A 14290-nucleotide genomic window follows, 5' to 3' on the forward strand; every position below is an offset into this window, starting at 1 on the left:
TTCGTAGATATTTCTTGAGTAAAAGAACACTTTCTTGCTGGTCGGATCGGAATGATTTTATTTTAAAAATGTGTCGATATATATACAGAAACTAGGAATAATATTATCCAATGAAATAATTACAATGCATATTTACAAATTATTTCGTCCAAAGAAAACGCTTACTTTTCTACCAATAGAAAGTTACACAATTTACAATGATAAAAATTATGATTCAGCCAATTAAAAGTTATACATTAGAATTGAAAATATTTTGGAAATTAAACTACGAATTAAATGTTCGATTTTTCGACCAATGACGACGTCGCAATTTCGTATGTTCATTTCGTGTGTTGACACGAAAATCCGATAGAGCGCGCTGGGTAAGCGCCGTATGCGCTTGCCGATTTTCGCGTAGTATAAATAGCTCCCGAATTTGGTTTTTAATTTAGTCGGAGCGCGTCTCTGGACGTCGACGCATGTATGAACAATAATGTAGAATGCAATTCCTACAAGGTTTTAAATTAACATGGTTATTTTTATTACTAACAGTATTTACATTGTCTACGAATGTCGAAATATCGAGCTCCACCAAATAAAAATAAAAAACATGATAAATATCCCGTTTTAAATACTGTTAGTAATATGTTTATTATTTCTATAATCAACGAATCATACCCTAGGAATAGGAAATAAAATGACACAGAGGTTTACAGATAGATTAAAAACATCAAACTAAATAATCTAATGTAATGAACACTATTTCACGAAACAATTGCGTACGCACCGCGGAGGTACCTAAGAAAAAATATTCTTAGTTGAGTTGAATCTGGTAATTAGTATTCGCATAAAACCGACAACTCGGCCAACCAAAAAACACAATGTAAACTACATTGTGTTTTTTTTTCTGTGATAACTCTATAATCCGAATCATTATGTTCAATTTAATAACTTAAATGTCCGTTTCTTGGTTTGGCAGTAGAAATGAAAATTAATTATTAAATAATTAGTTGTATTTTTAAATTAAAGCCATTTGTTATTCATCATCGGCCGGTACTCATTTTAGATTTCACCCGAATTTTATAGAAGAACATACGTCGCAAGATGTTGTTTCATTTATACGATGTCAAATAAATTGCCATTGAAATAGCCTTTAGTTACGTACAATAATAACGTGCATTACATTAGACGCATGTTTGCATAACAATGGACAGATTATATACGGCATCAGGCGGTGGGCGGCGGCAACATGGGCGCCGGCTCGTCCTCCGAGTCGTCGGAGTGCACGCGGGTGAAGCGCCGGCGCTCCAACAGCCGGCGGAGCTTAAACTCGCTGTGACCGTAGTCCCAACGCCGACGGCTGCCTGATTTGCGACCTACATTCGATCCACAATACCTTACAATCACTATAAAATATATTTATTTTCTTTTAATATGAACAAGTTATTATTACTTATTTAATACGATAATTTGAATCCTCGTTCCTTTTTTGTTTTAATTAACGCCCTTATAGTGTAAAGGAAAACAGTCTTGGTGAGATACGTACGATACGTTTAGAAAAACAATAAATTTTCCTAACTCTACACTGACTTTTTTCTTAATTCTTGCAATTTTTAAATTGTCTAGCACAATGCATTATGTGTTATTATTATTTTGAGAGTCAATCGTTCAAACTGATTTGTATATATCTTTATATCGTATAAAATGCACTGTAGGGAAATTATTTTAGGTACGTATTAAATGACAAAAACGCAGATGAGTCTTATTAGCAGTGTAAATGGTGACTTGTGATGATGTAACTTAATGAATAATAAAGGAGTGCAGAAAATAAAAACAAGAAAAGCTGCAGTAAATAAATATATTTCGATAAATGCTCTTTACATCTTATTCACATAAGCAAAAATAATATATCATCAATTATTACATTCACAAAACAAAAATAAATAACAAAAATGAGTGCAATTAATTATGAAAACAACAAAATATACAAACTATTTTCTTATTTTCGAAAATAAAATAAATAAAAACGAGATTCCTAATTGGGCACATATTTGTACACAATTATTAATTTCAGATCTAAGATAAGGAGATCATCACTACGTGTAAAATGTAGTTGTGTTTATTTTTATAGGAATTATAATGGCAACACTGGTGATGCAGATTTTTCCCTCTTTTAAATAAATAAAATGTTGCTTTTCTAAATTTTGTTTTAACAATAAACTAACAGACTTATTTTTAAATATCACATATAACTGCTGATTCATGTTGTAATTATAATGTGTATTCTTAGACCAACTTATATCTTAATTCCACTTAAATAATAAAAAAAAGTATTATTTACGTATATAACTTTGTGATAACAGTGTCATTTATAATATTTATAAAATATTTCAGATGAGTGAGATGTATTTCAACTATGATGATGAAAATTATACTTCAATTGGTCATTTGTGAACAATCTTAACTGTTTAACTGACCCGCATTCGTTTTTTTTTTTATATAAATAAATTTGTAACTTATACGTTCCATCGCATCAATTAAATATATTGATGCAGAATCGGTAATCAAGATGTGCGGAATGTGAAGAATTCAGTGCGCTACGAGTCCAAAATAGCGTCGACAATGAAACACATAAATCAAACGAGTTTTTTGCCATCGCAGGCTTTAAGACTTTAATAAATAATTGCATTCAACTCGAATCAATAAGAGCAACATTGTATCGGTACCGCATTACGTTGCTTCAAATTTATCGTGAATCAGTTCAAATAGCATTCGGGTCAGTAGTCGATCGAGTCACGTGTCATAGCCATACCACTACGAGAGCAGCGGCTCGCGCGCGTGCTTACCGCGAGAGCGCGCGCGACACAGCGCCAGCAGCAGCGCGGCGCCGAGCGCGGCCAGCGCGCCCCCCGCCGCGCCACCCCGCGCGCCGCTCCACGCGCCCCACCACGCGCCCTCTGCCGGGAGCGGAACTCACATATAAACTATAATACAACAGACATTTTCTTGACTCCCTTCGTTGGGAACACTACACCCCGCACACCTCCAGCGTTTCCACCGGCGGGAACGAAGTCCCCGATTATTGACGTTACGAAAACGATCGTGACGTCGATTAAATAATGCTATGAGCAGAAGCGCTCCCCACCCACCGACTACGTCCTAAGCCGAGGTGCAATCTCATACGAGTCAACCTCAGGATGAAGGGGCCCAAATTCAAGGCTGAGTCTAGTACTCGCTTCCAAGCCCGGTGACGCTGGAGAAGCCAGTGGGGCCAATAGCGAATACAAAATAGACACAAAAATAAAACATTTTCTTGTTATAGTTACTGAAAGATCAGCCAAGTCACTATGTAATATAGTACTCTCCGAGACAGTGCGTTTTAAATACAGAAACCTATACAATATAAACATATGAAATATAATCAAACAGCCAATATGTATTGCCAACATAATTAAAACAAAATCAAAAACAGATAAAAAAAATAACAAAAATCTTTAAAACAGAAAAAAATACAAACCTACTTACCGTCAATGGCGGTAGCCGTGGCCGTGACGTGTGTTACGTTGCTCGACGCGACGGCTGCGACCGACGCGACGGCAGCGACGCGTGCGTCACCAGCGACGCGTGTGGCGGACGCAGCGGGTTCGCTCCAGAAACGCACGACGCGTGGCGGGTTCAGCTCCGCAACGTACACGGCACTGCCGTCCGGCGTCACTGCGATGTCGTGCGGATTGCTGAACCTATAAAACACAGTATATGAGATTATTATGTATCTATTTTTGAATAGAAGGTTTCGAAATTGTTGTTGAAGATTTCCTCACGATACTAATTGTAATCATAAATTAATTACATTAAATTTTAGTGGCAGATTTTTTTCACCATTGGTAACGGTAACGGCATATGTACATGCGATATTTATTACGTAGGATAGAAAATTATACAATACCCATCGTCCGGTGCGAAGGTTTGTATGAGTTTCCCCGATGTATAATCTATGGCGTAGCCCCGCACCGGCACGCCGCCTCCCAGCGCCGGACCGTTCACGATGTACAAACGACCGCCTGTCACAATAAAAGTAATACATGTCATTAATTTTACACCTGTGTCTGTTATCTATATTCGTTTCATCGACGTTCAAAACACAATTTTTTCGCAAATCCATAGTGAGTATCATAGATTAATCAAGGTCTCAACCAATGATATCGCGTCAATTCGATGTCAAATGTTGTTTATTTGGCTTTTTTTTAATAGAATATAGGAATATATATCCTACGTGACATAATCTGTTACTAACCGCCACACCAAATGTCATCAAACCAAGAATTTAGTATTTGTTGTATGTTGTATTTAATATTTGTTGATTTCTAATCAGGATATATAAGGATTAAATTGTGTTTTATTGAAATACTCTGTAATAAAAATCGTTGAAAAGAGCAACACTTGAGATGTCAGTTCTACAGTATATACGAATATGTATGTAAACTAAACCAGCGGTAGCCTTGCACCTAATTTAACACTGGAACATGTATATTCAAAAGGAATATTTTGATTTTGATACAGAAAAATTTGATGACTAATCGGACACAGATGTAGCGTCTAGGGGGTTGACAGTCCGGTATACCGATGGAAAAGCGTGTACCGTGCACGGGCGCGTAGGCGAGACTGAAGAGCCTGGGTCCCACGAGCCAGTGCCTGAAGGCGACGGAGAAGGCGCCGGAGTCTGCCCGGAAGCACGCTAGCCGCCCGTGCTCGCGGTCCGCCGCGCACAGCTCGCCGCGGTCCTCCGCCAGCGCCAGCGCGTGCGGCACCTTCAGCACGAACGGGCCGTCGCCGAACCCTGATGAATACATATCAAAGCTTAAAAAAAAATTAGTTAAATTAACTTCTTGCGATTTTTAAATACTGCAATATAATATGATATTATATTAATGAAAGGCAATTTAATGTTCAACATTAAAGGACAGAAATAACCCTTATAGTTGGTTATATTTAACATTGAAATAGTTGAAATATGTAATATACAATTTTCTAAACCAAAATGAATAATCAGACGAAAAAGAGAGAGAGATGTCCTGTAATACCGGGTTGGAACTGTGTTACTTTCACTATATACGGACAAACAATGAAATAAATAAACAACATTTAAGATTAATTAAATGACAAAAAATAAAATTGTTCTTTAAATAAGATTAAATATATATTTATAACCATGTAACATAGAAAGATAAAGTCCTCTCTATAAAGGGGCGGGTTGCTTGGGGCATAGCACTTTTTCCTTATTATTAATAAGCTGCCTAAAAGAACTTCATTCCAAACAATATTATTATATGATAACAAGCATGTAAATAAAATGAAAAGACATAATGTTCACTACATTCACTCACGTTTCCCCCACTGCAGTATCTTAGTACCGTCAGCTGCAAACTTAACAATGCGTGTGTTACAGTATCCATCCGCTACAAAGAAATCACCAGATGAGTGAACAGCCACTGCACTTGGCTTGCAGAAGTGTTCATCATCATCTCCTGGTATAAATCTGTAACAAGATAAAAATTTGCATTTAGAATGTTAAGGTGTTCTTACATGGCTGATTAAAGACTGTTTGTGGTTTGCTTATTTTTAATAAAATAACCCTTTTGAATAATTATATTAAATGTGTTATTAACCTTTATCTTGAATGATTGAATGGTAATAACGTATGTTATTTACAATACTATATTATATAATAATTTTTTGTATACCATACTGTTGCAATGTCAGTAAACATATAAAACTTACTTTTCCCCGAGCACCATAGCCGGTTTAATTCGATTGTCAGGTGTGAACTTAAAGACCTGATGTAGAGCTACATCTGTCACCCAAACATTGCCTTTATTGTCCACTGTGATGCCATGAGGAATGTAGAAACTATAACAAATAAATACAATATTAGTTTACATTAAAACAATAACATTGTAAACAATCATTAACCTTGTATTGTTATCAGTTATTAATTACATTGTGTAAATAGCAATGGGTTCTTACCCTTTTTCAATGTTTAACTAGTTTTATATGGCTAAATTATTTTTTTATCTTTATTGTTAATAAATTAACTTCAATATTGTTTGTTTTAATTATAAATTAAGATCCATCTGTCACAGCTATTACTCATAAAAGATAATTAAGAAATAAGAAAGAAGCTTTAATAAAAATTTAGTTTTAAGATGTTTAGCACAAATATAAAATATTGACTATTTTGAGATAACAAACAAGTTTTCAATTTTCTTTTTATAAAAAGATTTGAATTGTGTATCATTGTTTTTATTTCATTAATTTATATATTATAATACCTTATGTTTAAATTGTATGTTGTATGTTTTTAGTCGGTTACTTATGTTATTAGTATTTATAATTAATTTCATCAATTAAATCATTATTCTAAGACCTTATTTGAATTGTCTTTGAATATGTATTATAAATTTAAGTATCCTTTAAGACACTCACAGGTTTTGTCCCCAGGAGTCAAGTAAATCTCCTGTTTCATTAAATACAAGTATTGTTGGCTCAGCTATTGGAGGATCACCAATGCCCTGGTACACATTTCTGTCTGTGAAAGTGTTGAGATCCCATGAATTGGTTGCCCGGTGGAAGACAAGGAGTAGCCCTGACGTGTCCAATGCTACTCCAGATACCTGACCCATTTTTACTGCTGAATCTGGCCAATTGGGAACCCATTGCGGAGCTGAAAAATTACGACAGATTTTTTTAAATGAAAAAAGCCAAAATATTAAGAGTGATAATAATTTTCATACAAACCGTGTTCTAACTTTTCCAGCGCGGTTTTTGTTCTAGCATACTGGCTATCGAAGTAGCCCCCTGCGTAATCTTCTTCCGGAAACTGATAAAAAAATACTATATTTTAAAAAAGTTGCACATATTGGTCTCACATATTCAGCTATATAATGTAAACACTTCTATCTTACCCTTCTTGCAAAAATACAAGTCAAATATAACAATATCACGACAAACATTTCGAACATATTTTTAATGAAACTGATATTGCACATTTTTAAAGTCTACAATAGTATACTATTTACGTTTATAATTTACACAAAAAATGTGATGAAGATCAGTCGTAGTATTACAAAATAATATTGATAGGAATGTTATCACTTGACACTTATCATTACTTAGTTTTATAAACAATCGGTTTCATTGAGGATTCATCTCACTCAACATTTTGTCAATTAATTACTTTGCCGCAGTGTTGCCAGTCGTCTAGATTTCTTAAATTGGAGGTTGTGCTATGAGACACGAGTACGTAAAAAGTCAAATTCTCATAGAAGGATTTTAAAAAATAGTACATTTTTGAATCTGTTTAATTCTGTCCGTCTGATTTTAAGTTAAGGCTTTAACCTATTTTCTCTATATATCGAGTTTTACTATTAAGGTTGTTCTCAATCAGGAAGAGATAAATAAACACAATTTCTATTTCCAATGCCTTCGTTTGATACGTTGTTTGCTAAAAGTTTAAGGTTCACAATTTCATTATCTATTTCGGTTCTTCAATATTTACTGAGTTGTAGAACCTTTCGCATTCGATATTGGAGTAAGGAAAGCACAGCAAATCGATTTTATTAATTCAGAGTAAATATATTTTTGACAAAATTGATCTGAGAGAAGAGTTATATCGATTTTGTGACTAGGCATGGGCAAATCATCTTCAATCATAATTCACAGTTTGCGTCATGTCGGAGGTACAAATTGCGACTTGCGGATGTAGACCGCACATAATTCATTTTGCAAAGCGGTTGGCTTAGAACTTACATGTGTCATTGTGTATACCTTAATAAAAAAAACGATAAGTAATTGTTCGAATTATATTTTATCCGTTGCAAGGAAACCGACTATACAAATATATTATTATATATATATATATATATATATATATAAACGTTACCTGAATAAGTATTTTACTATCTGAAGGACGATTCGACTTAACGTTGACTGTTAAAGTTGTCTTATAAGTTTTAATTTGAAACGCCTTGACTGATGAAAGCAAAGCAAAAAAATATCATAATTACAAAGCAGAGGCTAGAGAGTCATTACAATAAATGTGTGGAGATGGAGAATAGGTAAGGACGAATTAAAAATGTAATTTATGACGTGCTGATATCTTAACTTATTCTGGATGGAGAGTTGGTCTCTTCCTGCGAGTGTAATGTCGCAGAAAGTGGCCAAGGATAGTGCTTTCGTTGAGCCGCTCCGGAAAGAAATGCCCGGGGATGAGGCGTGGCCGCTATGCACAACTTCTACCTCTACTGTAAGCGTCACTGGGTCTATGGGATATTCTTCCCTCACGGGAACCCTCTACAAGAGGTGGTACGGTAACATGCGCCAGCGATTCCGTGACGTCCGCCGAAAAGAAGGTGTATGTACCCCTGGTTTATTAGTGGGTATTCCGTGGGGCAATGCGTAAATGCGTTTATCCAGCGAGAGAAAAAAAAACTAGCTTATACATAAAAAAAGGAAAATTATTAAGTATTATTTACCTTTTATTTTGTAAAGATGTCTATTCAAATAGATATTAAATGATAGTGTAAAAATAATTACACAATACATAAGGTTTATGTGAACATTATAAATGGCCGGTCCTCTTGACATCAGAGAATAACTTGTCATTTTTTGTTTTCAATGTACCAATGCACGCTCATTATGAATTACACTTTAGGGAATAAAAATAAAAAATTCGAAATGCTTTAAACTAAGAAGTTTATTTTCACATGCACCATGAAAGTGCGCTTACATCCTACACGAAAAACCGCCATTACATAAATAAAATCCACTTGTGGGATATATGTAATAAAGTAGCGACTCTTCTAACACTTTAAAGCGATCTGATGTCGACGTAAAGGATAACGTTACTTCGCCGACCCACAAAACTATACTCGTATCCTAAACATTAGTCAAGAACGATTGTGCTTGTTCTTGAACTTTCCTCATCTTTTTCAAGTCTTTTGAAGAAACTTGATTCTTATTGCTTAATAAAGCAATATTCATATGAAGTTCTTTCATAAGATCACTTCTCATCCTTTTGAGGATTATATCATTAGTTGGTGAATGTAATAGTCTTCTGTGGTAGAAAACTAATTTGTTTTTAGTTTTCTTAACCACAGGTCTATTCAATGAAGACGATTCATTCTCGTCATTCTCAAATATTATTTCCCTTCTAGAATTTATATTCTTCTGATAATTTGGAATCGTATTAAACATTTTACTTTTTTTAGATTTGGGACTAACTTTAAACGACTTGTCATATTTCTTTCTTTTGAAGGATGGTTTTTGTTTATTGATATAATATTCACCAAGGAGGTCAGAATAATCGCTTCTTGGAATGGCAGCAAATATACAGTGGAAGTGTTCTCCGATTTCTTGCCGTAGATTTGTCGGTATATTTTTCTGTCGAAAGTTAGCCAACTTTTCTTGTAATGAATATAATTCACTCATATGCATAGAGCCATCTGCGAGACCAGCCTGACCCAAGAGTACCATATTGAGTTTTCGTAGCATACTATTAATGTTGTCCCTATTGTTGGAGAGCTGTTTCGGACTAATAACTTTTTGATTAAGCAATTGTTGATGACGATTTTGGAGGTAAACTAATTCCTTATACATAGCTTTGGGATCACCTAATTCTTTTTTCAAGGAGTCGAAAGCCTTGCTCAGTTTACGCAAAACATTATTCCTATTTTTAGGTATGTTATTGCTTAAATCGTTTTGGACGATATTCGGTTCTTGTGTTAAATCGACTTCGCTCTCAGACATAATGCGTTCTTTAGTAAGATATTTACATCTGATGCCTTCCCAGAATTCGGATTGGAAAGCTTCCTGGTTACCAACTGTTCCTCTAACACTCAAATAAAAAGTTATGTCTTCATTTTCAAGAGTCACATTGTTTTTGTTAAGTATTTCGTTCAACCACATTTTACCTTCATCCATCTTAAGCTTATCTACTATTTTTTTCGTAATGTTAACTCTAGCTGAAGTAATAACTTCACTTGTATCCGATACTTCATTGTCTTGAATGATTTGTCCCCTCTTGTCATGATTTTCTGTTGTTATTGGTATAAAATCTGGAGCTTTTTCAACCATTTGATTTTCTACGCCTTTTTTAGCGATTTTAATTGGTTCTAAGGTGCACTTATTAATAGGTGGTGGCTGATCTCTGCTCTGAGAATTTTTTCTTTGCGAATTATTGTTCAACATACTTTTCGTAACTTGAGATGGTATGTTATCATTGGATATACTATTATACCTCTTTTTATTTTGATGAGAGTCATGACTCACCGGTGATTTAGACTGACGTTTGAGTAGTGCGCTCCTCTGGTTCGATGCGGTAAGACAGGATGGGGTAATATCTTGGATAACATTTCTGTTTTTATGCATTTGTTTGTTTTGTTCACTATTGTGTTGAATGTTTTGGTTACTTTGAGTGTAAACAGGTCGGTACACTGCCACATAAGGAGAATTTATTGGTAATCCTGAGAATGGCAAAGTCACCCGACACGTGTGAATCAAGTGACCACTACGAGTACATCCACTGCAAAACATTTGGTGATACGCCTTTAATTGACGATTCTCGACCAGTGGTGAGTCCAAATTTATCTGAAAATGTACATAGATCATTAATATTATTGTTTTATTAGTGTATGGTATAAATCTTTTAAAATCATAGTGGTTATGCTTACAGTATTATGGTATCGTCGCCAAATGTCTGGGCAATGGCTGGATGGATGTCCATTTTGCCCACATTCAGCACATTTGATGGAACCCCAGTTGCAGCAATTCCGACACATAGTAAAATATGAGTGGTTTGGTGATCCACACTGTAAATAAAATAATTTTAAATTAATGATACTTTGCAGTTTTGTATAATGAATAATGGAACAACAAATTTTGAAAAAAGCATACATTAACGCAAATTTTTCTAGGGCATCGGGGCTCGAAATGACCAGCTGAGCCACACATAAAACAAATTGGTGGCTTCATGCGACAGGTATCATCACGGTGTCCAGCACGGTTACAATAATTGCAGCTGTAATTAAATAATATACACTGTAGTTATATATACATTTTCTGGAGAGCTTTCTGATGTTAAATGAAATAATGTCCTTATTTATAGTTTTAACTCTTAAAGGAGTGTTTATTTTGATTTAATTTTAAAATGACAACTGTGTAGGAGTGGTATTATTTCGTGTCTCTATTACTTACGTGATTTTTCGTTTTGACATTGATGGATTTCTGTCTTTAGGATCTATTACCCACAAACTTTTGTCTCCTAAAATTAAAATATGATATAAGAAAAGATTTATAAAATCTACAGACACACAATATGTTATCTATTATATCTCATAGTCTGAAATGATACATCTGTCATGATTTAATTAAAACCTACTATATTATTTATTAAAAGTTTTGCGACACATATTCAATAGCCAGTTAATTTTTTTTATATTAATGATTTAGTTTTTAGAAAAAATAAACCGTTCGGTTATTCATTTTGTTCAAATGACCCCTCATTTGACCTAGACATATAGTGTAAATTGACAATTTCTAATTATATTAAAGTTGACATTGAGGTGCAATTTAAAAAATAAAAAAATACAGATGGGTAATTTTTTTATTGCAATACTAGCGACCCGCACTGGCTTCGCGCGGGTGCAATTCTCATACCAAATATACTACAGAATATCTTATTTATTATTTATTATATTCAACATTGTACATGCTGCTTGCATGCATGCTTTTTTGTCATTAGACGATACAAACCGCTATGTCCCTACATTTTAAATCTGCAATGTCTTCGAAAATATTCTTTTAAATTGCTTCGTAGATAAGCCATTATTTCTTGTAACAAGAAAAGGATAATTTTTTTTTATATATCACAGACTTTTTTGTAGACCTTTTTAATGTGTACAATACTGTAGTACATTATTTTGATGTCTTGTAGGGTTTAACCAACGTTTGAAATGTAAGCGCAAAATAGGTATTTATTTACGATATCACATTAGAAACCTCTAAAATTAACACTACTATATTATGCATGTATTATACATATAAACTGTCCTTTTGAATAACTCTATCTATTTAAAAATATGCAACAAAATTTGTTGCATATTTTTAAAGATCTAAGCATACACGGAGACAGACAGACAGCAGGAAGCGACTTTGGTTTATACTATGTAGTGATTTTTAAAGGAGGGCCATAACTTTTTTTATTTTCAGTTTTAGTTCTGACTTACTTATGAATGGATATTTCTTTAGAAATTGTGTCAAAACATAATTCATTATTATTATTATAACAGTTAAGTGATAAATAACAAATTTGCCTTCAGTCAAACTATTAACTTAATATATGCATTACAGAATGGAATAAAAAATACTTACTTGACATATTTTTTTGTATTTCTCGATGATTAAATTCCTCTCCACCCCAACTTTCATTATAAAATTTTTCCATTTCAGCCCTGAGAGTATTAAGAGAGAACTGTCGTAGTCTGCATGTTTTGTTGTTGCCTTTCAAGTTATCAAAATCAAGATCAGCATTCAATATTTCTGGTATTTTTGTTGATCCACACTTTGCAACATCTTTTTGAGGAACTATATTTTCATCATAATAGTCATCAACTTCAGTAAATCCAGTGACATTTGCCATTACTATGTTTTCATCGATGGTTGTAGAAGCTGGTGTTGTTAGATCAACAATCACAACTTTATTTATAGTTTCATTGCTTCTCTTTTTGGCAGTTTTAGGAGTTGTTGTTATAGTATTATCTAACACTCTACTGTCTGAATTTTCCTCATCCCTGATTACTGAGAGTGTTATTTGTGGTGTGTCTTCTTTTATATTTTCAGATTGATTTGAATCTGATTCATAAACATCTGTATTTGGCAAGCTCTTATCTGTTACTATATAGGGACTCTGATTTTTGTTGTTATCATTCATTGATTGATTGCTACTTGAATCATAAACATCTGCACATGGAATACTCTTTTCAGATGCCCTATATGATTTGGTTCTTTGCCGCTTTTTTTTTGCTTTACTCTTGGGTGTTGCAAAACATTCCTCTATAGAGTTGACAGTAGATGAGTTAGGTGAATTATTAGGTATTGGGGTTGATGTTGCATCCTTATTTCTCTTTTTCTTTTTTTTCTTTGAAGGTGTCTGATCCAATAGATCAGAGGCATGTAGGCTAAAGTCAAAACTTTGATTATTAGGATGTTTTGAAGAAATATTCAATGCTATGCAATCACCTCTGATAAACTCGTCTGAAACTGACGATACCACTGAAGGAACAGGGCTTGCCGTCTTTTCTCTATCACCATTGGGTTTCTCTTGTGTTGTTTTATTTGAAATCTTTGTTGGGGAGTTATTCGAAACAGAGCATACATCTTCATCTGAACTGTCAATTGTGATGGTTGGTTTTGGAGGCAATGCCACCTCAATAACCTCATCTTCATCACTAGATTCAAGTTCCACAATACAGTTTGCATCCTCATTTTCTAGTATTTCTATGGTTTTTTTAACATTAACCGATACTGGCTGTTCAAAAATGGATAAGTCTACCGTTGAATTAGTAGGACTATTTTTCTCACCTTTTGCTTTGGGTTGATCTGTGTCAATAACATCATTGATTGTAGCGGGTTCTTTTGGGGTATTTACTTTTTTATAGATAGAATTTTGATCATCGTTAGTACGCCAGTACCGTTTTATACGAGGTACATTTTCATCGACATTTATTTCCTTTTCGTTAATGTTTACATTTGTCTGAGTTTCGTCCACATAGTGAAGCATGGCATACATTTGGTCTTCCAAATCATTTTCGCTAAGCTCCTGTAATCAAACATAATAACAAAATAACTATTGAGCATGCGTTGCTCACTGGATATTATGAAATATGACACAACAAAAATATGGTAACCTATTACTTACCTCTTCCATGTTTAAATATGAAATTATGGTCAAATAAAATAAAACATGAAATCAACATAATCGAAATATTGTAATTAAAAGAGATTTTAAATGCCTGTAGCCATTAGAAGTAACGAAAAAACATTTTTGTTGTAGAGACACGTCTGTCACTACATTTCAATTTTCAAGACCGAAGCCATAGATAACACATAGATAAATAAAATAGTGTCTATTGTAAATCATATCACAGATAAGCATTAAGTTGGGAAGTAAAGTCATTTGGTAGCTCAGCTACCAAATTAAATTTTTTATAATGCTCGGCTTTCAGTTTTGATGACCAATTCGAATGCAGGATGCGCG

At 34.1% G+C, this 14290-nt stretch overlaps 2 protein-coding genes across 2 annotated transcripts; both read right to left on the bottom strand.

Annotated features, from left to right (window-relative positions):
• Positions 1-2605: 2605 nt before the first annotated feature.
• On the bottom strand, positions 2606-7224 carry LOC113402140 (peptidyl-alpha-hydroxyglycine alpha-amidating lyase 1-like). Its single transcript, XM_026642298.2, has 9 exons — positions 6942-7224; positions 6775-6856; positions 6463-6700; positions 5758-5886; positions 5364-5515; positions 4619-4816; positions 3926-4040; positions 3505-3719; positions 2606-2936 (listed from the first exon to the last, which is right to left on the bottom strand). The coding sequence occupies exons 1-9, from the start codon at positions 7023-7025 to the stop codon at positions 2794-2796; spliced, it is 1356 nt and encodes a 451-aa protein (XP_026498083.2). The 5' UTR covers positions 7026-7224; the 3' UTR covers positions 2606-2793.
• A 1489-nt stretch (positions 7225-8713) lies between these two features.
• LOC113402124 (uncharacterized) lies at positions 8714-14119 on the bottom strand. The gene is made up of 6 exons (XM_026642260.2): positions 13952-14119; positions 12406-13852; positions 11230-11296; positions 10930-11053; positions 10707-10844; positions 8714-10623 (listed from the first exon to the last, which is right to left on the bottom strand). Exons 1-6 carry the CDS (start codon positions 13958-13960, stop codon positions 8914-8916), a joined length of 3495 nt encoding a protein of 1164 aa, XP_026498045.2. The 5' UTR covers positions 13961-14119; the 3' UTR covers positions 8714-8913.
• Positions 14120-14290: the final 171 nt, after the last annotated feature.

Source organism: Vanessa tameamea, chromosome 2, assembly GCF_037043105.1.
Source record: "Vanessa tameamea isolate UH-Manoa-2023 chromosome 2, ilVanTame1 primary haplotype, whole genome shotgun sequence".
NCBI lineage: Eukaryota > Metazoa > Arthropoda > Insecta > Lepidoptera > Nymphalidae > Vanessa > Vanessa tameamea.

Bases quoted from the DNA above. Each gene is read 5' to 3' on its own strand.
- LOC113402140 (XM_026642298.2), bottom strand. From the start codon at position 7,025: ATGTGCAATATCAGTTTCATTAAAAATATGTTCGAAATGTTTGTCGTG. The intron at 6,701-6,774 runs GTTTGTATGAAA...GTAATTTTTCAG, and splicing joins GCTGGAAAAGTTAGAACACG to CTCCGCAATGGGTTCCCAAT. The intron at 2,937-3,504 runs GTAAGTAGGTTT...CGCTCCCGGCAG, and splicing joins CACGGCTACCGCCATTGACG to AGGGCGCGTGGTGGGGCGCG.
- LOC113402124 (XM_026642260.2), bottom strand. The intron at 10,845-10,929 runs GTATGCTTTTTT...TTTTATTTACAG, and splicing joins CTAGAAAAATTTGCGTTAAT to TGTGGATCACCAAACCACTC. The intron at 10,624-10,706 runs GTAAGCATAACC...GTACATTTTCAG, and splicing joins GGCGACGATACCATAATACT to ATAAATTTGGACTCACCACT.